The 26,488-nt window shown below is 33.7% G+C and overlaps 1 protein-coding gene across 2 annotated transcripts in view; it reads left to right on the forward strand.

Moving 5' to 3' along the window:
• Nucleotides 1–26,488, forward strand: part of LOC145261124 (cytochrome P450 3A11-like) — a 273,410-nt gene that overhangs the window by 218,702 nt on the left and 28,220 nt on the right. For both annotated transcript variants that reach the window (XM_080119374.1, XM_080119375.1), the window contains exons 6-10: nucleotides 653–741; nucleotides 2,901–3,049; nucleotides 10,556–10,686; nucleotides 18,767–18,905; nucleotides 25,361–25,518. In XM_080119374.1, coding sequence (XP_079975500.1) covers nucleotides 653–741; nucleotides 2,901–3,049; nucleotides 10,556–10,686; nucleotides 18,767–18,905; nucleotides 25,361–25,518 — 666 coding nt within the window. The remainder of the gene's footprint in view (nucleotides 1–652; nucleotides 742–2,900; nucleotides 3,050–10,555; nucleotides 10,687–18,766; nucleotides 18,906–25,360; nucleotides 25,519–26,488) is intronic.

The following is a 26,488-nucleotide window of genomic DNA, read 5'->3' on the forward strand; positions in this document are numbered from 1 at the left end:
GGTTATGTATTTTTTAGTTGTGGTTATGTATTTTTTGGTTATGATTATGTATTTTTTAATTGTGGTTATGTATTTTTTAGTTATGGTTATGTATTTTTTAGTTATGGTTATGTATTTTTGAATGAAATTAAAGAAGAATAAATATCGTTTGTGATTCAACTGTTCACCCCTTGTAAACCATAGAAATGCTGGAAATATCATTTTAAATGTCATACAAGTAATCCCTTTCAATATCCTTCATGATGACTACACCCTAAAAGTCGTCTTTAAACATCACGCTATCTAATTTAATCATATTTATTTTTATCTTGTCTTCTACATTTAAAAAAAAAATATTTGTGGTAATTACTTGGGTTGATAAATTAGCATTTTTTAAGAACTGAGTTGCTTCAACTTTAATTTTAATATAAAATTTCTATGTTTATTAATAATATAGTAAATAGTTTAATTTTAATATAACATTTCTAATATGTTTATTAATAATATAGTAAATAGTTTGCTTCCAATCATGCACATTTTAAAGAAGCCATGTATTAAAAATATTGTCAAGATTCATATGCTTTTGAAAAATTTTCTTCATTAAGACTGCATTGTGTTAATTTGCTGTTTGTGATGAATTATAAACATTTCTTGATTCGTATTTTATTTACAGATGACTCCGCTTATTCAGAAAGCCATTGAAAATTTAACGGAAAACTTTGAAAATATTGCAGAAAACGATAAAGAAATTGATATTGTGCAGTAAGTAATTTCGAAAAAAAAATGCATAATTTGTAAAATAGATGTAAACAGAATTAAAGCAGAATTGAATTTCGGCCAAACGGCAACAAAATTCTCATGAGTTGGGATTTTTATGTCTAGTCCATAACTTTATAAGCATCTGTCCTATAAAAATTTATCTCACACGTGACGCAATACTGTACATGTATGAGAGTCAATGACGTCAAGATGAACTGGTGTTGCCATAGCTGGCGGAGGTGCCGCTCAGAGCACCCTCTCCTACTATAATAGAGTTAAAAACAACTTCGAAATCTATTGGGCGATTGCCTCTTCTCTTTGTCCAAGCCATTTTTTTTCACAGAAGAAACCTTACTAGTCTTTCTGTACTCTATCGTTATTTTCATGGCAAATGCTCGACTGGTCTCAAATGGTCTCAAATGGTCACGAATGATCACTGATGATCACTGATATAGAACATTGGCAACTAAACATCGTCTAGAAACACTGTAAATAATGTCCCTTTTTCCCGTTGTGTACCTAAAACTAAACGGAAAGCAACATTTCCTAGAACTACCAGTCTGTAGAACTCAATACCATGAGGTTGCTTCTCATCTGAATCTAATATTGCCGTTTTCAAGTCCAATATAAATAAATTTTTTTGAGCAGTCCTTTTAAATAATCAACTTCTGGCCAGTTGCAATAATCGTTTCTAATCCCCTGGATGTTTCATCGTCCACTTTGTCAATACTTTTTGTCGGCGAGTGGCATTCAGAACTTTAACAAAAAGGAATGTTTCTCAATAGATTTGTTTCTATTCTATCACTGCTTTTGCCAGAATCACAGCCAATATTATTGTTGCATATTGCTTGCCATTAAAGTCCTTTTGAAGTAAAATCTAGATATACACTGCATCCCAAGTTTTCAGACAATTTTATTAAAATAACTTTCATTTGTGAATAACTTAGAAGTTACAATTTTATATTATCCAAGATGTTCAGTTGGATATTTTAAAAATCTCGACGTTATTTACTAAAGTCATGATGAAAACTCTGAATTATATTTTTGATGGTATAATATTTATATGATATTTTATATGATATTTTATATTTCATATATGATATGATAGTTTTTATGATGATGACACAAACTTCTTTTGATTTCTAATTAAAATTTTGGTCATGGGGAAAGGTAAACAATATGCACGCTATATAAGAAATGGTGCTGCAAAAGTAAAAACTTTACAAACGTCTTTTCTGGTTCCATCGCCAAAGCATCTTGTCAAACGTCATCCTAAAACCAATAAAATTAATTAAAGTACAACAAAAGCCATGCTGTAAATAAGTTGAAACAAATTTAAGCTAGAACATGCTATAACTAAAAAAAAACAGCAATTTGATAAAGTTGAAATTAAAGCGTGAGAAAATTGGTTTCGGTGAGAAAATTCTGAAAACAATCTGTCAAACATTTAGAAGCGTCGGAATTGGATGAAGGAATATTTGAAAAGCACAAAAATGTTCGCTAAAGAACCATGACTCATTGTGCTGTATTCAAAGTAGTGTTATTTAGAAGAAAACCAGATTTGCATAATAACTTCCGATAAAATAGTTCTCATGAGATGCTTGTTTATCTGAAATGATTGATAGCTGGTGTCCTTAGGGCAAAGTAAATTCTCATATGAAACGTACATCGTTGGTTGATTAAATTCATCACGAGAAGAGAAGAGTAAGAGAGATTTGATGATGGAAATCAAATTCATTTACTGTCAGAATTTTAACGAAGCTATACAAAAAGTAAGATTTACAAAATAATTGAAACTAAAATCATCCCTCGTAACCGAAGAAAATAATCCAGAAGCAACTTTTAGATCAAAGTTCCATTAATTGAAGTACATTAAATAATTGTCGTTTTTTATTCAAGTGCATATCCATATGTACATGTCCTGCGAAAAGTATAAAGAAAATATCTTTAATACTGGGAATCGATTTTGAACATCAGTTGACAATTTTGAGATATTGTCCAAAAATAAAATGCAAATATCTGCATCTAAAAATCAAGATGAACATATTGATCTTTCAACCGTCTTAACATTATTGACATCCACTAATTAAAGATGGAAAAAAAAACGTAAGAAATGTTTTTATCTATATAAAAATGTCCATTTTGATTTTTCTTCTTTTCAGGGTGTTCAGTGCCTACACGATGGACGTAATTGCCAGTACCGCGTTTGGAATCGAAGTAAACTCTCAAAAGACTCCAAATAATCCGTTGGTCAAACATGCACGCTCAATTTTTCGGACAGACTTCCTACGATCTTTGTTCGTTTTATTCTGTAAGATTTCTGTGAAACATTACAAACACGAAAAGATAGCACTCTCTTAAAAGAAAACATATCAGACAGGGATAATTATATTACATTTATTACGTTTTTATAAATTTCGTTTTGTAATGGTCGAAAAATCTTTTAGTGAAACACATTTCCAAATAACGTAATTATTACTGAGACGAATATAATATGACTTATAACTTCAAGCACCCGGTAGAAATTCATAAGATATTAAACAAACATCTTATAAATAATTATTTTTGTTTAGCATATATTAAAATATTATAACTTGAATCACAATCTAATTGAAGTCACAAATAATATAAAGTAGAACCATGTGGTAATTATTTACTAGAAGCTTACATAAAGTTGGCAAGTATTTAAATAAATAAATGAATATATATATATATATATATATATATATATATATATATATATACAGGGTGTCCACATTAAGTCTGGCTACATCATGTAGCCAGACTTTGTGGAAGCATCCTGTAGATTATGTAGCCAGACTTTGTGGGCACCCTGTATATATATATGTACACACACACACACGCGCGTGTATATATATATATATATATATATATATATATATATATATACACACACACACACGCATATATATATGCATATATATATACATATATATATATATATATATGTGTGTGTGTATATATGGGGGGCGGGTGTAAAATAATGAATATATTTGAGTTAACAAATACAAATATATCTAAAGGAAATAAAGGAAATAACGATTAAAATTTTTAATTGAATTACCTCCCTTTGACTCGGCCGAGTAACTTGCTATATAAAGATTTGGCCTCTTAGATACATAATAATTTCTACTTGAGCATCTATAAATTTAATTTAAGTATATTGATTTATTTAATATACAAATATGTGGTTAAATATAGACATGTATATATAAATAATGGCAAGCAATCTACGAAAGATTAATACAAGCAACAGTAATTGTAGTCACTAGTCTATCTTCAGCTAGCTCCTCTCATACATTCACATCAATGCCAAGAGCGATCAGGTCCTGTTTTGCCACGTCTTTAAAGCGCAGCACCGGGCGACTGTGGCTTCTTGTTCCATTTGCCAGTTTGCTGTAGAGGATATCCTTAGGGAGACGGCCATTGGGCATTCTGCACAGGTATCCAAGCCATCTCAATCGTCGGATCTTGAGTGTTTGGAACAAGGAGTGGCTGCCGGCATGTCTTAGCATCTCTGCGTTGGTGATTCTATCCCACCAATTGATGCCCATGATATGTCGCAAGCATTGGAGATGGTAGACGTTTTCTTTTCTCATGATAAGCATATGTTGTCCAAGTCTCTGCTCCATACATTAGGGTACTCAAAACACAGCATTCGTAGATGCAGTATTTTGAACTATGCTCTTTCACATAGTCAGTTGAAAGTAGACGCTGCTCTACCTATGTGCGTTTTTAGCTCCTGTTCAATGGATACTCCCTTGTTGATGTTGGCTCTAAGCTATGCAAAGTTCTCAACAGTCTCTAGTTCGTGGCCATTGATGGTGATGCGTCACCCTGGTGCATCACGACTATCTTCTCCACACTGATTACCTGTGCGAACTCCACACAAGCAGCGCTCAATTTGTCAAGCAGCTGCTGGAGTCCACTTGCGGAGTGCGAGACCAATGCAGCATCGTCTGCAAACAGCAGCTCAAGTATTAGGACTCTTCGAATCTTGGTTTTGGTGCGTAGGCGAGCCAAGTTTAAAAGTTCTCCATCAGAGCGAGTATGTCTTCGTCCTCGTAATTTCCAAAAGCGTGGTGCAGAAGAACTGAGAAGAAGATGCCAAACAGTGTGGGAGACAACACATAACCTTGCTTGACTCCACTGAACACAGGGAAGTTGTCAGACATGTCACCTTTGAAGAATACTGCAGCTGTCATGTTGCCATGGGGCGATCTTTTCAAACTAAGAAGAGTTGGTGGACAGCCCAAATTTTGTAGGATGGCAAACAGACCATCTCTACCGACCATGTCAAAAGCTTTCATGAGGTCCACAAATGCGATATGGAGAGGTCTAGGTTGTTCTCTGCATTTTTCCTGGATTTGACGCACTGAAAATATCATGTCCATGGTTGAACGCCCGCTGCAGAAGCCACATTGCGATTCTGGATAAACGCAGTTTGCAATCTGCTGGAGCCTTGAAAGCAGCACTCTGGCAAAGACTTTGCCGGTGACACTGAGTAAAGATATACCATAGTAGTTATTGCAATCTCCTTTGTCTCCTTTCTTGAATAAAGTGACAATTTTAGCATCTTTCATAGCTGTTGGTAATTTCCCTTTGCGCCAACCAGTGTAGAGGAAGTCGTACAAGTGCGGGAGCAGGAACTTGTTGCACTTGAGCAGGTCTGCTGGAATCTCGTCAGTACCTGGGGCGTTCCCTACATTTGTGTATTGGAGAGCTTCTTCGAGTTCTGACATAGTTGGAATGTTGTCCAGTTCGACTAGGGTGCCGAAGTTTGGAGTTGAATTTAAAGCTGTGACTGTGATGTTGTGCGGTTCGCCATATAGTACAGAGTAGTGCTCCACCCAACGTTCAAGCTGCTTCATAGAATCAGTTATGAGCTCCCTTGTAGTAGATTTTAAAGAGTAAACTTTCTTCGCGCTTGGTCCAGTTCCCTTGTGGAGTCCACAATACATCTTACGTAGTTTACCGCAGTTAGCAGCAGTCTGGATTTCGTCGCACAGGTTGTTCCAGTAGTTGTTTGCACAGTGCGGAGCAGCTTTCTGGAATTGACTGGGAGCCTCTTTCAGCTTGGACACGGTGCTGTGTGTCGGCCTGCTCACATAGTTCTTGTGAGCATCGTTTTTGGACATTAGTATAGGTTCTAAGATTTCTACATTCTCAGTCATCCAGTCTTTGCAAGGTGGCTGCTTGGTTCCAAAGGATGTGACTGCAGCGTCATGTATCGCAGTTTGCATGATTTCCCAGGATTTATCCAGGTTCACTGCTTCCCCTGATGCAGAATCTCCCAGCTTATTTTCGAGTGCAGTGCAAAACGCACTGATGTTTTCGTTGTTCTTCATTGCAGCCACGTTGAGACTACAACGTGGTCTTGGCTTATGTGGTGCAGGTTTCTTGTTCGGGAGATCGAGTTGTGTCAGCACGAGTGAGTGGTCGGATACACCATTGGCAGAGTGGTAGGTTCTTGACCGTTTGACAGAACCAATGTCTTTTTTTTCTACACAATGCAATATCCAGTTGGTGCCAATGTTTGGAACGAGAGTATCTCCAAGAGACACGATCACACATTTTCTGTTTGAACAAGGCATTTGCAATACAGAGTTCCTGTTGACTACAGAGCTCCAGAGTTCTTTGACCATTTTCATTTATTTTACCAGTACCGAAGTACCCAATGATGTCAGGCCAGGCAGCATGGTTTGCACCGACTCTGGCATTGAAGTCTCCAAGTACTAGGAGGTGATCACCAGCTGGGATCCTGCTCAGTATTTCATTGAGATAAGTCGTAGAATTCATCTTTCACATGATCTTCGCTAGGCAGTGTTGGCGCATAAACACTGATGAGGTGTACTGGTGTATTGGCACAGTTGATCTTCAGTGTCATAATTCTCTCTGAAATGCTGACCGGAGTGTCGACTACATGTTCTCTGAGTAATTTGTTTGTCACTGTGAAACCTACTCCATAGATGCGATATTCCTCTTCTGCTTTGCCAGTCCAGAAGAAAGTGTAGTTTTGTTCCGAGATGGAGCCAGTTCCAGCTAATCTGGTCTCCTCTTGAGTGACAATGTCAACAGACAGCTTGGCAAGTTCACAGTCAAGTAATGCGGCCTTACGAGGCAGACCTTGTGCACAAAGGTTGAGATCTGGGTTATGCGTGAAACCCGGGTACAGTGTACAAATGTTCCAACTTCTGAGTTGGAGAGTATTCTTTGAATTGTGATTTGTAGCAGGTGAATGATTTACGTCCGTGATTGCCTGACCACCCCCATGAAAGCAGCGGACATGATGGGGTAGCACCTTACTGACCAGGGGCTGCCTGGTTTGAGGTGAGTGGTAGCCACCCACTGGGGCCAAATAACTCCTCCCACCATTGCGGAGGATCCGAAGCACCTGGTCGTGACGTCAATTTGATCAGACTTTTAACCCATAACTATTCTCCATCATTGCAAGAGCCTGGGTGAAGAACTCGTGCGTTGCCCAAGTGGCACAAGTGGAACTTGACCAGAGCCGGTAGAACCCAAGGAAAGACAAGGTCGATACATTGGTACCGACTCTAGCTGCAGAAGATGGCCATTGGCTCATAAGAAGCTCATCTGCCCTTTGATAGGTCTTGTTTTTGGTCCTGCTGTGTGTCCCCACACCTTTCTCACCTAGGTTACTCTGGGTGGGGGAGCCGGTTTAGTCGCTGACGACACGACCATGAGGCAGCTAGCACTGGGTTACATAGTACCAGTGGAAGGCTAAGACTCAGCTGTGGAAGTCTAAAACTCAGCTGACAACAGCATAATCACGTTGACACACCACTTCCCACTGGATCACTGAAGTTAAGCAACGATGAGCCTGGCCAGTACTAAACGGGTGACCATTTGGGATTTCAGGTGCTGTATGTGCTCTCTGCTTATCTCGGCATTGTTTCCAGTCGTCCTGGACTTTTCCTTGCCACTGGACTCAAACAGTGCCGATTCAGGAGAGGTGTGGTTGAGGATTGCGCAACACTTGTCTCACAAGTACACACATACACACACACATACATATATATATATATATATATATATATATATATATATATATACCTCATTAACATTAGTAAATTACCAAACAATCTTACCATATAAGCAAAATGTAAAGAATTAGTTTCGTCTTTTCGACCAATCTTAACTCTTTTTAGATAAAACCTTAATTAACATTATGTGAAATTTATGTAAAGCTCGTTTCATCAGTTTGACAAGAAAGTTCTTGCGGTTTTTACCTTTTAAATTCAGATGAACATATCTCGGCTGAAACAAAAATTTATTGATCGAAATAAGCAGCATCAGAATCAAAGCAATTGTATTTATGCTAGCAACATGTGTTCTGATGGCGATGAAGTCACTGAAAGCGTTTTTTTATATCGTTTAGGTTTTTTAGCATTTCTAATGCAGAAGTCGTCAAGATTCTTGAAAAAGTGGTAGTCGGTGGGTGAGAGGTCTGGAGAGTAGGGAAGATAAGGCAGAGTTTTGTAGCCCAACTTGTTCAACATCTGTAGGGTCGGTTTAGCAACGTGTGGTCAGGTATTGATGTTGAGGAGAATTGGGCATTTTCTGTTGACTAATGCTAGGTGTTGTTGTCGACGTTTCTTATGCATTTCATCCATTTGTTGACAGTGCTTTTGAGACCTTATTTTGTTGATGCAACTCTGGCTTCAAGGAGTGTCGTGGAGCTTTATCTGCGTCTAAGCACTAAGGTGAGCGTCATTGTCGCAGATTGTCATAAAGAAAACACTTTTTATCGCAAGTCACAACCTGGTCGAGAAATGGGTAATTTTTGTCGCACGAAAAAAAGTGAAGATGACACTTCATAAAGGTGTTTTTCTTTTGGTTGTCATTAAATTTGTGAGGTGCCCATTTATCAAGTTTTTTTGTTTTTCCAATCTCTTTTAAACAGTTGGAAATCGCCGTATACGTAACGTCTAATTCTCAAAAGTGGCCAACCACTACCCTCATTACTCTCCTCACTGCCATGAAATTTCTTAATCCACCATTGTGCTGTGCGTTCAGTAGTGATTCCTGGGCCAAATGCTTCCTTGATATTGTGAGCTGTTTCAGCAGCTTTTCGATCTCGCTTTAATTGAAATAAGAAAACTGTGCGAATTTGCTTTTTTGCTATATTTTATTCAATATTTCGAAAAAAGACATAATTATTTTAAAACGATTGTAATTTAAACGTAAACGTAAGCATGGGATAAGAATTAATGTTTGTGGGAATGTCGTTATCGGTTAATTCCATGGTACGTTTCACCCAACAGGAAGCATAGAACGGAAAGACAAGGTAAAATTCCATTCCAGGGTTTTTAAGCAACTACGAAGTACAGAAAACCGAAACCGGCTTTCTTTCGTAAATGTGCCTTGTGAACGATCCCGCAATGGTGTAACTGGTGATGAGGGCAGGAGGAATTCATTAGAGAGAAAAGAATTTACTACTTCCATTGATTTTAGCCGATTTTGGCAGTGAACTCTCAGCAGAAAAAATATAGGAATCTACGATTATCGAGGAAGTGGAGAGGCAATATACCTATAACACACCTCAGATACTATGTTGCAGTTTGTGCATATTACATTTGCATGAAATGTCTTGATTTTTAATCCTATAAAGGTCAAAATCAGAGGGATAAAATGAGTTCATTATATATATATATATATATATATATATATATATATATATATATAGGGATGAATGAAATTATTCGGGACTTCATTCATATCGTCACATTATAATTCCTCGCTTAAAATATCGATAAAAATCGACGAACACTAAAAGAGACACATATGTCATAAATGAGAAGAAACAAAAATTGTCAGCATTTTCAAATGAATCCCAGTAAAATAACACCATTCCTTAAAAGTAATTACGAGTATTGCCAAGCCTTTTGACCTCATCTTTTGCATTTAAAGTCCTAATTAATTTAATTTTCTTTTAGATTTACAATTAAAGGGAGGTAACTACTATTTATTAGAAGATGGGAAATAAAATTAAAAGATATTTTTAGGCTAAAAGTCAGATTTAATTACCAAGCTGTTTAGAATTTCACTAAATTATTTAAATAATTTGAAAATATATAGTTAAATCTAGGTATAAATTAGATATGCTTTCAGCAATTATTAAATTCGGTTAAGTTTTACATGAAAATATTATTTAAAATACCTGCATTATTTAAAGCTAGAAATAAAACGAATATTTTTAGATTTTGTAAATTTGTATCGATTGTTTCAAATAACATCGTAGAATTAATCATCCAAAACAAAACAAGGCATAACGTAACTAAATTTTATTCAACAAAAAAGATTATATATGTATGTGCGTGTGTGCGTGTGTGTGTGTGTGTGTGCGTGTGTGTGTAGGATGGTTGAATGGTGAGACACAAATATAAAATAATAAATAGGTGAAAAAATAGTTGGAATGATAAACCTATAAATATAATTTATTGTAACAATTTTAAAACTGAAGCCTATTTTTGTAGCATCCTCCATTTTGAATTTTCTTTTTCTGTTATAGTTGTATGAGAGATAAATCTTGCCTCAATTTACCTAACCAAGAGCAGATAAATCCTACATTAAAATGTCTTCTAAATGTATTTGGTAATCTCTCTATCCCTTTCGTATTGAACGACAATATTTTTGTTACATGCTTGATGGAAGTCATTCATATTCCGGTCACTTCATATGCATACAATTTATTTTTATATTGGTTTCAAATATACAAACTAAATTTTCTTGCTAAATTGTTTAATTTGAATAAGATTTTTTCTTTTTCAAGTAATTGTCCGCCCATCCTGGCTTCTCTACCCTCTGACGCTCTTTATTCCTAGTCCTTTCAAGAAATCGATTCAGTTTTTGGAAGATTTTTGTGAAAAAGTTGTTCAAGATCGCAAACAACATAAAAGCAAGGTAAGAGAAAAGGACGGATCTATTTTATAAGATGCGTCCATTCACAGTGCGAATTTTGCAATGAAAATGTGATTTCGAAATTTAGTGTGACAGACAAATGAAAATTCTATTTGAAACAGAAGCATTAGACATTAAAGGTTATAATATTTAAAACGTAAACAAATGGGACAGCTGGAAATATTATTTCAAACTAAAGTGCAACCGATTAACAAAAATGCATTTTTAAAGTTAAGTGTGACATACATAAAAAGTTAAGTGTGACATATATAAAAAGTTAAGTGTAACATACATAAAAAGTGAAGTGTCACATACATAAACAGTTAAGTGTGACATACATAAAAAGTTAAGTGTCACATACATAAACAGTTAAGTGTGACATACATAAAAAGTTAAGTGTGACATACATAAAAAGTTAAGTGTCACATACATAAAAAGTTAAGTGTCACATACATAAACAGTTAAGTGTCACATACATAAAAAGTTAAGTGTCACATACATAAAAAGTTAAGTGTCACATACATAAAAAGTTAAGTGTCACATACATAAAAAGTTAAGTGTCACATGCATAAACAGTTAAGTGTCACATACATAAACAGTAAAGTGTCACATACATAAAAGGTTAAGTGTCACATACATAAACAGTTAAGTACCACATACATAAAAAGTTAAGTGTGACATACATAAAAAGTTAAGTGTGACATACATAAAAAGTTAAGTGTCACATACATAAAAAGTTAAGTGTAACATACATAAAAAGTTAAGTGTCACATACATAAAAAGTTAAGTGTCACATACATAAAAAGTTAAGTGTCACATACATAAAAAGTTAAGTGTCACATACATAAAAAGCTAAGTGTCACATACATAAAAAGTTAAGTGTGACATACATAAAAAGTTAAGTGTGACATACATAAAAAGTTAAGTGTGACATACATAAAATTTAAGTGTCACATACATAAAAAGTTAAGTGTCACATACATAAAAAGTTAAGTGTCACATACATAAAAGTTAAGTGTGACATACATAAAAAGTTAAGTGTCACATACATAAAAAGCTAAGTGTCACATACATAAAAAGTTAAGTGTCACACACATAAACAGTTAAGTGTCACATACATAAACAGCTAAGTGTCACATACATAAAAAGTTAAGTGTGACATACATAAAAACTTAAGTGTCACATACATAAAAAGTTAAGTGTCACATACATAAAAAGTTAAGTGTGACATACATAAAAAGTTAAGTGTGACATACATAAAAAGTTAAGTGTGACATACATAAAAAGTTAAGTGTCACAAACATAAAAAGTTAAGTGTGACATACATAAAAAGTTAAGTGTGACATACATAAAAAGTTAAGTGTGACATACATAAAAAGCTAAGTGTCACATACATAAAAAGTTAAGTGTCACATACATAAAAAGTTAAGTGTCACATACATAAAAAAAGTTAAGTGTGACATACATAAAAAGTTAAGTGTGACATACATAAAAAGTTAAGTGTCACATACATAAACAGTTAAGTGTGACATACATAAAAAGTTAAGTGTCACATACATAAACAGCTAAGTGTCACATACATAAAAAGTTAAGTGTCACATACATGAAAAGTTAAGTGTCACATACATAAAAAGTTAAGTGTGACATCCATAAAAAGTTAAGTGTGACATACATAAAAAGTTAAGTGTCACATACATAAAAGTTAAGTGTGACATACATAAAAAGTTAAGTGTCACATACATAAACAGCTAAGTGTCACATACATAAAAAGTTAAGTGTCACATACATAAAAATTTAAGCGTCACATACATAAAAAGTTAAGTGTCACATACATAAAAAGTTAAGTGTGACATCCATAAAAAGTTAAGTGACACATACATAAAAAGTTAAGTGTAACATACATAAAAAGTTAAGTGTCACATACATAAACAGTTAAGTGTGACATACATAAAAAGTTAAGTGTGACATACATAAAAAGTTAAGTGTGACATACATAAAAAGTTAAGTGTGACATACATAAAAACTTAAGTGTCACATACATAAAAAGTTAAGTGTGACATACATAAAAACTTAAGTGTCACATACATAAAAAGTTAAGTGTCACATACATAAAAAGTTAAGTGTCACATACATAAAAAGTTAAGTGTCACATACATAAAAAGTTAAGTGTCACATACATAAACAGTTAAGTGTGACATACATAAAAGTTAAGTGTGACATACATAAAAAGTTAAGTGTCACATACATAAAAAGTGAAGTGTCACATACATAAACAGTTAAGTGTGACATACATAAAAAGTTAAGTTTGACATACATAAAAAGTTAAGTGTAACATACATAAAAAGTTAAGTGTCACATACATAAACAGTTAAGTGTCACATACATAAAAAGTTAAGTGTGACATACATAAAAACTTAAGTGTCACATACATAAAAAGTTAAGTGTGACATACATAAAAAGTTAAGTGTGACATGCAGGCGGAAATGTTATTTCAAACTGAAGTTTTTTCTTTATTTGGTCTGTCAGACAAAATAACAAAAATATTATTTCAAACGGAAGCATAACAGAATAATGAAAAAGTTAAAACTTAATCTTAGGAGATCATTGGTTAATAGAAATGCTATTTCAAACGATCGATGAACGGATAGCTCCTTATGGAAATAGAGTAGCACCTTATAGAAATAGCACCTTATTTACGCATGTAAATTTATGCCATTTTTAATAATAATTTAAAAATAACGCGTGACAGACTGACATGAAATGTTTTTTAAACCAAAGCGTGACAGACTGACAAACGGCCGAAGATCCTCGTAAGATGAAAGGACGCATCTAAAAACGTATTTTTAATAGAATCATAAATAAATGCTCGTCTATTCCCGGTGAAGATAACTATTAGCTTAAAATTACATGCATTTTAAACGATATTTATTACAATCACAAAGTACAGATTTTTATGAACCAGTGAATCGTATGTATTTTTTTTTTTTACCTTTCATCAAGTCATCCATAATTTCAGACTGAGAGTATCTTTCACCGAATACTACTAGTTTATGGAATTTAAACTTTTGTAACAGTATTTTTTGTGTGTGTTTGCCAATTTTCTTCGGGTAACTCATAAGCTTTTGGGGAATTGATTCGCATATGGAAAGTGCCACTAACAGCACTCTTTCCTAGCTTCATAAGATCGACTTTGAAATCTAGTGGCAAATGAACTCTTCTCTCCTCCACAGTCCCTTTTTCACGGAATAGATGTTACTAGTCTTTCTCTACTTTATCATTGCGTTCATAAAAAGGTACTTAATTGAGCCTCAATCCTTGGTTCATACTTGTAAGGTATTCACAGCTAGAATTCGTCTCTCAAGAACTTCTTATCGATAGACCACATTATCACGGGACTGCTTTCCCACAGATTACGATGTAGTCGCTTTTAAATCCAATTTCAAAAATACTTGTCATAAAGCGTCCACATTAAAACTCTGCTGATTTCGTTTATCATATTCAATCCTCTCATATTTTAACACACAATCTGTTCATATATTTCACGATTAACCAAGACTATTTTTTTTTTTTTTTGGCATTGATAAATTGTTGGGTATTATAAAAGAAATATAACACTTACCGGAAATCTAAGATGGCTGCTAAAGTTAGAAAGTAGACATAACAAGTGTCAATAAGAATGCAATTCGAACACACCTGAATTGGCACCATGCATATTAATGACAAAATGATAATATTCGTAATATTTTTGTAATATTCCTGTAATAGATCAATATATAAAACTTGAACAATGTAAAAAGAAACTGCTTACGTTTTAGAAAAACGACTTGAAAGTCTTTTATGGCACATCCCAGCTCGATGAAACTCAGTTGCAGCAAAGACGAGCAAATTCCTAACCGGTGCCATTGTTCTTCCTAAATGATCTAAGCAAATGTGTGTGTGTATGCGTGTATGTATGTATGTTTGTATGCATGTGTGTGCATGTGTGTATGTATGTATGTATGTATGTATGTGTGTGTGTGTGTGTGTGTGTGTGTGTGTGTGTAAATTAGGTATTATTTTTTAGTGAGATTTAAGGTTTTTAACCAGTTTTAACCAGTTTTTAACCGCGTTAAGTAATAAAATTGTAAAAAATTTAGTGACATTTTTAATTGTTTGGGTCGAAGTTAAGATGTCAAGGTTGTGTTGGTTCGCTTTAACACTAAGAAAATCTTTAATGTCTTATGTTGGGTTCGTTTTCCTTTGTTTTTTCTTCAAATACAATTTGATAGCGATCGGAACATCATTCATTCCTTGAAAAAAATTTACAAATCATTTATAAAGTTTATTTGTCGCTCTCTTACAACGAAAAGATGTCACACAAGGTCAGGAAAGTGCGAATATGAATATTAGCGTCCTAACAGAAGGAAATTCTGGCTTTATAAAATTGCTTGGCAGCACGGTCACCATTCCCCCCTGTATGATGAACTCAGGCGATTAGCAACACTTTTTAAACGGCGAGAATGGGGGTGGGTAGAACTGTACATGGCCATACCCCAGACTGACCGAGAGCAAGCCATACATAAAACTGATCTAAACTCAGCCAGTCTGATTTTGGTGATGAGCCTTATATTTAATAATATTTTTGTGGTGATATATTGTTTACATATTTCAAACTGTTTTATTCGTTTTAGCTCTTATTATTGCCCTTTTCCTTATACGCTTGTCGTGGTTTGTAATGTTACATGAATTTCATACTGAACCCTTTTTTGACGAAGGAAACTTTAATTAATAAGTTAATTGGATTTGCAAAGTGATGCAATGTCAAGTAAAGCTACTGCGAATCAACGTCAGGGAAGAACAGTTAATGAAATACTAAAACATGCAAAACAGTTATTTGTATCGTCTACAAATGCTACGATCGTCGTCAAGTATTATTTTTTCTGATATGCTATTATTGCGAACTAACTTCTCTACCCGCAGTTCACACATTTCTTTGCGATACAAAATCAGTAATTCTTCCTTTAACTCTTCTTATGCTTAGCGATGAGAGCAGAGATAAATTCGTCTTAGTTGCCGGTTGTTAAGTAAATCCATCTTTTCAAAACTGTAGCTGAATTAAACTCTCATGGTAAACACTGGACACATATCACTTTAAAAGAAGATTTATCACTAAGCTAAAAATGTTCGCCTTTGCACATTTTAAAATAAATTTGTGCCAAATCGATTTTTTGTCTTTCTGTTGACTTAACTACTTGTAAAACCTACTCAAAAATAAATCTAGCATGTGAGATGATTTCAAAAAATAGATACGCATCTCCGTGAGAAACAGCAATGGAAATTTGTATTCAGTTTCTCCATATTTTTGTGAATAAACATTTTCATTTAACACCACAATTAAGATTTTATTCTGTTCTTGATTTGAAATAAACAAAAAATGCTGTGATGGAGTTATTGGTGCCAAGTGGGTTTCAAACAAATAAGACGCCTATAAATGTTCAGTTCTTCTAGAAATGATAAAATCATAAAGCATCTTCGTGTTTCATCAGATGATGGCATCATGGCACATAACCCATCAGACTTGCAATGGAATAAAATGATGTTTCAGAGCAATTCTAGCTAACCGGTCTTCTATGGACGAATGATTGATTTTCCAAATTTGAAGCATTATTTCAACTAAGCTGACATAATTTATTAGATTTTATTACCCAAGAAAGAAGATGATGAACATTAAATAGATCTATCTTCAGCAAAGTTTGAAAACAGCAATTAAAATGAAGAAACCTTATCGACGTATCTTGTGGCTAGTTTTAAAGCTAAATTCCAGTAATCCTTATCAACGCCATATTTTTGTTTATAAAAACAATTAATACGCATCGATCTGTAAAAAAAAAATGAAATTTTCGATCCAATTTCATACAACGTAAATTCCGAAAAGACATTTCATTTGCCACGGTATTGGTTTCGATTTTATAATTTGTTTTGCTTTAATAATTACACCATAACTTTGCTACCTTAAATTGGAATATTTCATATAAACAAAACCTTTTTTTTTCAATTATGATTATATGAATGCGTTTATATATTTTTAAAATTTATATCAGGGATCGATTTAACAATTTGTTGCTCTGTATTTTTTGTTCAATACTTAGTTTCATAATAGACATGTAATGAGCAAATCTTCAGCCCTGGAAATTAAACGTGAAATGCAGTCAAATAACAGTTATGTGAACAGAGTTTTTATCAAGATAGGTTCACTGAAGTACTATATATATATATATATATATATATATATATATATATATATATATATATATAGTCATCGACATACAGTACTGTTTCGTTTTATCACAACTCATCAATGCCGCTAGACTAGCACCTCACTCAAGCTGAGGATTGAACCTAGAACCATCACGTTGACAGTTGGCAGTTCTACTCATCGACCCACGGGAGCGGTGCCCACAAATAACCTCGTCAAATGTCTATTTTAAACAAACATTCGTCCATCACTTTTATAGTGCTCAAATCGCTTATTTACAAACAAACAGCGAGCCTCGCATTTTGAAGCCAATTAAATAGCGGGTGAGATTATTTGCGACATCGCTCTACCCAAAGAGGGGGCTTAAAATATATTTGTAGTCATCGATAGTCATATATATATATATATATATATATATATATATATATATATATATATATATATATATATAATCAATATTGTCTCTTGCACAAAAGGTAAAAGCGCATATATTGACCATACTCTCATTGGATTATGTTAAAAGGAACTTAAACTAACTATTTTTTTATTTATAAATTGAACAAATCGCAAGATATAAAAAGACAAAATCTTATGAGTAGACTGATAATTCATTTCTTTTAATAACATCAACATTTTGATGGGAATAGAGATGATGTGTGTTCATGTGATAAGCTTTTGTAGAAAGGAATAGGAGGAAAAAGATAAGGGTGTGGTGAGAGATATGAGGGTGACTGACGAGAAGGATGGAACGAAGGGCAGAGTAAAATGATGATTTCAGTTGAGTATGAGACATGAAGTAAACGAAAATGAAGAATATTTTTTAAAATGGAAATTCTTATTTTATTTGCTTCAAAGTGAAGGAATAAGAAGGAAATAAGGTGGTAAATTCAGCAGGAAATAAAGAATATACTACATTATTCTATAGACAACGCTTTTTTGTTCTCTATTTTTGCCAAAATCGACTTTTAAATTTATACTTTACAAAGTTTTGATATAGTTTTTCTGAGTTCATATCACATATCATATCATATTGTTGAGAGACGGTTAAGAAGTTAAAGTGAATGAGTAGAAAAGTGAAAGAAATCTTTCATTTCTTTATTGAAAACTAGAATACCCGTCCCAGCAAGGGTAAAATTTATTTCCCAAGCAGAACAGTTTCTACTACTTTTATGTCCTTTTATGATTAAAAGCAAGATACAATGATTCTAAAACTTATGTCTGAGATCCTTATTCCAAATTTGATCAGATTTCATTGCATGATTTTGTTCTTCAAAAAAGTAAAAAAGGTAGGAAATCGAAATTTAGGGAAAACTTGCTTAACTGAATCAAATTCAATAGAAATAAAAAATATCTGTAAATTTTCAAATGGGAAATTGGTGTCTATATGCTTCCTTAAAATGCTTAAAATAAACTGAAATTTGGGGAATTATTACTAATAAGTATTGCTAATTTTTTTTCAAATTGAAGGTAACTGAATTTTTACAACAGGCCTTAAACCCATTTTTTTTTACCCAATTTGCATAAACTAAATTAAATAAAGCCAATATTTGAACCCCTTATCACTTTCAGTTGTATTCTAACATTCATAATGATCGGTTAATTATTTTATAAGTGAATCGTGTACATACAAGTATGTAGATATATACACATTTTAAACTGTATGAGAAGAAAAGTGAATATCATATTTGGTTCTTTTTTTAACTATTCAAATTAAAATTGTTTACTGTTTCATTTAGTGAAATTCTATCAAGAAATGTAAAAGATGTAATCTTTAGGATCTGATTAAAACTTCTGTCACCGGTTAAAAAATATTTTTTTACACTTTTTACCATTTTTGTTTCTTTGCAGAGTCGTGAGGATCTTCTTCAGTTGATGCTCAGTGCTCAGCTTGAGACAGAAATTTTAGATGCTGAAACGGAAATTGAAATCAAAGACGAAGTGAAATGTCTTAAAATAGAAAATTTACAAGATTGGAAGACAAAAAGAGGTATTTTTCAAAGTTTATCGCTTAGATTTCTTTTGCTTTTATTCCATTTATTTTTGACACCAACAAACGTCTAAACAGAAGTTGAGGTGTTGCCTTGAATCATGGGAAGCCTATGGACATTGCGAAACATATGTTGTTTTAGACTTGGAATCTGGCAAAGGATTATGAGACCGACTAAATATAAGTTGATGTATTGTTCGAGCTATAGGAATCCAAAGGGATTTAGTAAAACATGCTACAATTTGATGCATCAGCCTACATCATAAAGACGAAATTACAATCAACTCGGAACGTATGCCAAGTGGCTACAGGATTTGCAAAAAATAACAAAACTATAACAGCTAACCATAAAATTTTATTCGTTGAAGAAAAATAACCAAGAGAAACATTCCAAGGAAAGGTGCAATACTAATATAACCCAGAGGGGAAAAAAGAAGAGAAGAGAGTAAGGAATAAAAAGAAAAAAGATTGAATAGTATATGGATTATACCATTATCTCCCGATTCCACAGAAACTTTGGGACTCAACATATTATTTTGTTTCGATAATTTATTTTCGGGTTGCTGATGATGTCTCTCAGCTAAGTACTTCATGTTTTCTTTCAACCAATCCCAATATACAAGCCCCCCTCCTCCCCATTACTGTCGGACAATCTAGCAGACTCTGTAATGATATTCGTGCTTAAATGATGCTTTTATTTCGACTCTCTCGGTCATTTCTTATAATATCATGATTATTTTCTTTCTTTTCTTGTTTAGTTCGCCCCATCTCTGGCTTCATTGAGTGTTGAATATAAATTCAGGGAGATTGAACTTTCTATTGTAATAAAAGCATTCTTACGTTTAAATCTGTGGCTGTTCATGCATTTTGTAATTTTTGCCATTCGTGTGCATCATTTGGATACATTACAAAATCAATTGACCTTGAAACGTGTTACAAAGATGGTAAATCTACCAACATATTTTTTCTATCTTATTCATATGTTGCGAGAAATACAAGGAAGACTGCCAATCGGTAGAGACAGATTCTGCACTTGCCTTTCCTCCCTCATAACATAATCGAAGATAAATTATGTGCCTTTACTAGCGATTTTGTGTTGTTTTGTGATTTAGTCAGTCAGACTTCGCGTTAGAGATAAAAATATTAGTTAACTGTTCAAAAATTTAAGAGTAATCTGAAAATGGAAGATCATTTTATGCTTAATTTATATGTGAAACTAATTACTTTAAAGTCTAAAATATTTTTCGAGATGTTCACACGTAATCACTTAAATTCTAAAATATTTTTCGAGATGTTCACACGTAATCACTTAAATTCTAAAATATTTTTCGAGATGTTCACACGTAATCACTTAAATTCTAAAATATTTTTCAAGATGTTCGTAATCACTTAAAAATGTTTTTATAGAAATACTCATTTACTTTTAAATATAATTTCTTTTTCTTTTCAAAAACTTCGAATGTTCTTCCCATTATCTATTGTATTCAAGGTTTTTATGAACTTATTGTCCGAGTTTCATTTATATTTTGTGCTTTTTTTTCGATTCATTCATCCATTCTTACGAGTGCCATTTTACCAGTGCCAGTTTATTCAAAAGATTTTAAACCAAATTATTATTATTATCATTATTAATAATAATAATAATAATAATAATAATAATAATAATAACAATAATTAGAAAAAAAAAAAATAATAATAATAATAATAATAATAATTAGAAAAATAATGAAAAAATTATTGATTGATAACCTTAAAGATTTTCGAAAGAATAAGAACCAGCCTGATACGCTCATAAATATGATCAAATTGTTTAGTAATGGCATAAGGATGAAACTTATCATCATTAAATCTGCTAATCTTGTGGTGAAAAAAAAATCAGATGTTTTTAAACTTCCAACAATAGATCTGATAAAAGAATGTTAACAGCGAGAGAGGCTACAAATCTAGGAATACAGGAAGCCGATAAGATTAAGAAATTTGGAAATTAAAATGCAGCTCACAGTCGAGCACAACAAAAGATTAAAGGTTATTCTTAAACATCTTCACAGTCGGAATACAATATATCAATGCCAGAGCAGTAGCTATCATTCGATATACCGTTGGTATACTTGACTGTAATGTAGATGAATTAAATTATTGGGATGCAAAAATACATAAAATGCTTATAATTTATGGGCTTTTGCTAAGAAGATATTGTATATCTACTAAGGAAAAAAATTATTGGGATGCAAAAATACATAAAATGCTTATAATTTATGGGCTTTTGCTAAGAAGATATTGTATATCTACTAAGGAAAAAATATGGCCGAGGTTTATTTTGTGTTGAAGATGTGATAAATATAGAGGAAGAGAGTCTTAGCAAATTTCTGAAATGAAAATCCTCTTCATGAGGTGAAAAACGAAAAGATACTAAGATCTGAGGTGAAAAAGAGCCAGATGTTAGATAGATTTAGAGATAATAATTAAAACCAAACTGAAATTGGTTGGTAAAGGGTGATGTTAAAAGATTTACTGAAAGCAACCCAAAAACAAGCCACTCACATTAGATCTACCAAACACTACAAAGCTGCAGAATCACCAATGTCTTTGAACATTCCAAACCTGATATATTTTTTTCTAAATAAAAACAAAACTTACTCAAGCATTGTAATAACCTGCCCTTTCGATGCCAGAGAGCAAGAGAAAAAACATGACGAAATAAATATCAAAATCTGAAATGGAAATTAGTTAAACTACAAAAACATAAAGAAGTCAAGGTAATTCCTAGTGTAATTGAAGCACTTGAGAACATAACGAAAAGTCACCATAAATGGCTTAATCAGATTGAGGAAACATTTTCACTTCCAATTTTTGCAAAAGACTTGCCTGTTAAAAACAGCGAACGTGCTAAGAAACAGCTGAACTGTTTAAAATCCAAGGAATTGACCCCCTCCCTCCAAAAAACAAATGAATCATTCAAAATTTGAGACTACAATGTAAAAAAAACAAAAACAAAAACATAATATTAATCATAATAATTCTGATTTCATTTACCAACGTCTCTCTGGAAAGAGGTGAAATTCATTTCTAGAGGATTTCCCTCAATCTCGGCTCCAAACCAGGAGCTTCAAAGGTCAAAGGTTTTCCAAAGGATTTTGGTGGTACCTACAATAGCAGAAGTTTGAAGGCTGCCTAAAACTTCAGGGATTCGTAGTTTTTTCAATTGTCCTTCCAGACGACTTGATACTACTCCTAGCTATCTACTATGATCGAGATTATTTGTGTTTTAACCCCATGTATACGCCTTAGCTCCAAGGCCAATGGAGCATAATTGCTCCACGTCTCATTCTCCTTCTGTCACACATTCCTGTCCAAGGGTGCTAAGAAGTCTAAAATCTGCCAGTGTTTTGAGACCTTGTCAAGGACAACCAAATCCAAACGATTATGTTCCAATTGCTTCATCGTTATGACACTTTTGTCCCACCATACCTCTATATTTCCATCCTCACTTGTTCTCACTTCTCAAACCACATTTCATCCCAACCTTCTTACACAGCTCCCAATACATGCGGAGTCCCATGTGATTGTGTTTTTTGGCTAATCCACTACACCCTGCTGCAAGTGGTGCAATTGACTGAGGTCTTACCACAAATCTGGCATTCTGCAGCAACTTCCTCTCCTAGAACCACTTTTTTGAACAATCGTGTTCCTAATGTCTGCTCTTGTGCTGCACAAATAAAACCTTCAATATTCTTAGCCAGATACCCAGCTCTAAGCCATTGCCATGATTTTTCATCAGCCACTTCTGCTATATCCTGGAAGAACCTTCCATGCATTTTCTTCCTAGCCAGTTCCTCTGCCCTTTCTCTATCCATACGTTTCACATAATCAGCCTTGGTCTCATATCCCTCCACTTCATTGGCCACAAATTTAAGCATCCAATCCTCACTTCTAACCACATGCTCCTTCAATGACATCTCTTCAGTTCTAACACAATCTTTTACACTTTTCAATCCTCTCCCACCATCTTTCCTCTTTTGATACAGCCTCACTATGCTACTTCGAATGTGAAATATACCAAACATTGCTAAAACTTTTCTTGTTTTGATATCCATGGCATGCAAATCCTTGTCATACCATTCTAAAATTCCTGCACTGTATCTCAAAACACTGACTGCCAATGCATTCACTGCTTTCATTAGGTTTTCTCCATAAAATTTTGACTTTCACTCTTCTAAGATACTCCTTCCTGACTTTCTCCTTCATTTCTCTGTTCATGATGCCTACACCCTCCAACACTCCCAAATATTTATACCCTGTATATTCTGTTTCTTTCATAATTTCTCCATTTGGCAGCATTATTCCATTCGAATGAACCTTTACTCTCCTTTTCATCACCAGCACCGCGCATTTACTAATCCCAAACTCCATCCCAATGTCTTCTGAGTATGTCACTACGAGCTCTACCAGTTTTTCCATTTCCTTTTCATTCCTACTAAATATCTTCAAATCATCCATAAACAGTAGATGGCTGAGGCGTCTATCACCAGATCCAAAGTTATACCCCAGTTTTTCTCTCTTCAAGAGGATGCTCAGTGGCATCATTATCATTACAAAAAGAAGTGGCGATAACGAATCTCCTTGAAATATCCCACGTTTAATGCCAACCTGCCCCATGTCCTCTCTGTTTGCTATCAGCACCGTTTTCCATTGATCCATACTTGTCTCCAAAAGCCCTACCATATTCTCAGCAACCTTCATCATCAATAGTGTTTCACCTATCCATGAATGAAGTAACATCTCGTAAGCCTTTCTGTAATCGATCCATGCTGCACTCAGATTCCTTTTCTTCCTCTTTGCATCCTACATTACTGCCTTATCAATCAGTAGTTCCTCCTTAGTACTCCTCGAAACTTTCCGACACCCTTTCTGTTCTTCAGGGAAAACACCATTACTCACAAGATGTCCATAAATTTTTTCCACAAAGATTTCCGTTAACAGTTTCCACATTAGTGGTAGACATATAATTGGTCTATAATTATTGGCATCTATTCCTTTTTTAGGATCTTTCCAAATTAGTGTCGTACTTCAGGGACATCTCCCGACTCTACAACCCTTTGCAGGGCAGCAGCTATAGGTGAATAAAGGCATTGTAACTGTTTGAACCAGAAGCCCATCACTAGGTGCCTTCCAGTTTGTCATCCTTCGTATGCCAGCCTTCACGTCATCAATGGTTATCTCAACGTTCTTCATCTGCTGCATTTCTGATAGCCTTTCTCTGACCTCTCCCAACCAGCTAGCCTTCTTATTATATTCCCCCTTTGACAGACTAAATCTCACTCCAGAACTTCCTGGCATTATCTGCATTTAGAGTGTTGTTATTTCCCGCCTGTTTACTACTATTTAATTATTTATACAGCTGAGATGGTTTTGTTCTGGAAAAGATTGTTCTGTCGGAATACAACGCTTTTTCCAACAAAGTTCCTAATTTTCATACCAGCAGTGTGGATCTTCTCTTTCAACATTGTTAGAACACTCATGGTTTCCTTTTTCCAGCAATCTATACCTCATTTCAAGCTCGTCCTTAGCTTCTGTCCTAGTTTAACTCCTTTTGTTATTTCTTCAATTATACCAATGTCTTTCCACCATCGTTTAATACTTTCTTCAAGCCGCCTCTGCAAGTATGGCCTTCTATCCTTAATTTCTTTCTTTTTTTTTTTTTGTATTAAGCCAAGACGATTTGCAACAACATATGACGCTGCAGGCAGAAGCCTGTTAAGTTCCGTAATCGATATGTTCTTTCTTATGATGTGAATTACTCCTTGAACTATTTTTACCTCGCTTTTCACCTTCCGCCTATCACTACTCTTCATACTTGGAATATCTATGATCTCGTCTCCAAGAAGAACCTCTCATCATCATCATCATCATCATCATCATCATCATCATAATAATAATAATAATAATAATAATAATAATAATAATAATAAATATTGGAATCTTACAAAGTTTTTGTGCGATTTTCACATTTAAAAGATCTTTTAAAAAAACTTTTCTATTTTTACTAAAATGGTATTTCTTTCAATTTTTAAAGGAAATTGTACTTTTAAAATTACTCTCATTCAAACTAAACTGTAGATACATGCTTAGAATAATCATAATTTACACACGTTTTTTCATAATATAATTTTTAAAATATTATTTAAAAAAGGAACTTCAGCATGATGAATCTATCATCAATAACAAACAGTTAACGCCCCAAAACATCTAAAAAACGATTTTTAATCCTGCATCATTTTATGTTTAGTTGTCCCAGATTTCCTTAACTATTACTCACCCTTTTTGATTATATTAGTTGTATGTACAGTTCTGATATTTTATTGTCAAATCCATATAAACTTTAAGTTAAAATCTATTTAGTATAGAAATTGAAACATTTTGACTAAAAGATAAAAGAATGTTTTCTTTTAAAATAGGATTAAAAGATAAGGAAGTCATGGCTCAGTCTATCTTGTTCCTGATCGCTGGTTATGAAACAACATCATCGGCACTTTCATTTCTGGCGCACAGCTTGGCTCTAAACCCTGATATTCAAGAGAAGTTATACAACGAAATCATATCCGTGTTAGGAAACGTAAGTAATGTTTTGTTATTTTGTTTTGCCATGTGCACTCTGCGTGATGTCACAAAGAGATGACGTCACTGAACAAAGCAGGTAAAATGTACGGGTATTTTGCTCCGCATCCGAGTTATAGGTTGTTCATGTGAACAGTAATTATATGTATGTATGTATGTATGTATGCATGCATGCATGTATGTATGTATGTATGTATGTATGTATGTATGTATGTATGTATGTAGGTAGGTAGGTAGTTGGGTGTGCATATTTTACGGTGAACTGTCCATAGGAAAAAAACACACACCGGAAATGTAACAGGGCAATCTGAAGGTCTCACACAAACAGTTCGGTTTGTATTCTAACTCATGGGAAAAACTAACCCAAAATATGTTCTTGACGTGCCGCAACTCACAAAAGGGCTACAATTAGCGAATCCGCATGCAATAAAGAATGCAAGTAAAAATGTAACATAAGAAAATACAGAACAGCCAGCACCTTTGCTAGAGAATCATCCCACTGATGTCCAACATGTGGGAAATATTTCAGAGCTGAAATCGGTTTAACAAGCTATCGCCGAACCGAGAGAACAAATGCATGTCACGACCATCTTCCCAAGCGATAGACAAACATCATCATAAGGGTTGGGATGATTAATCGGAACCAGGAATCCGAACCAGCAGCATCAAAATCGGTAATGGACCTGAAAATATTTTGCCAAACTTCTAATTCCAATTCGAAAAAATTCTTTAAAAAATGTTAAATTTCATTTTCTCTTGCTGGAATAATGATAAAATGGCAAAAATATTTTAATCTCATAATAAAATAAAATCTTTTCATCTACCAAGAAAATTTAATCAATAATTATTATAGTAATAGAAAATAAAATAATTAAATCTATATATAAAATGAAATCAATAATTATGATAATAATAGAAAATAAAATTATTTTATCTACCAATAAAATTAAATCATTATTAATGGTAAT

This window comes from Euprymna scolopes, chromosome 37 (assembly GCF_053919585.1).
Source record: "Euprymna scolopes isolate OS-2025 chromosome 37, ASM5391958v1, whole genome shotgun sequence".
NCBI lineage: Eukaryota > Metazoa > Mollusca > Cephalopoda > Sepiida > Sepiolidae > Euprymna > Euprymna scolopes.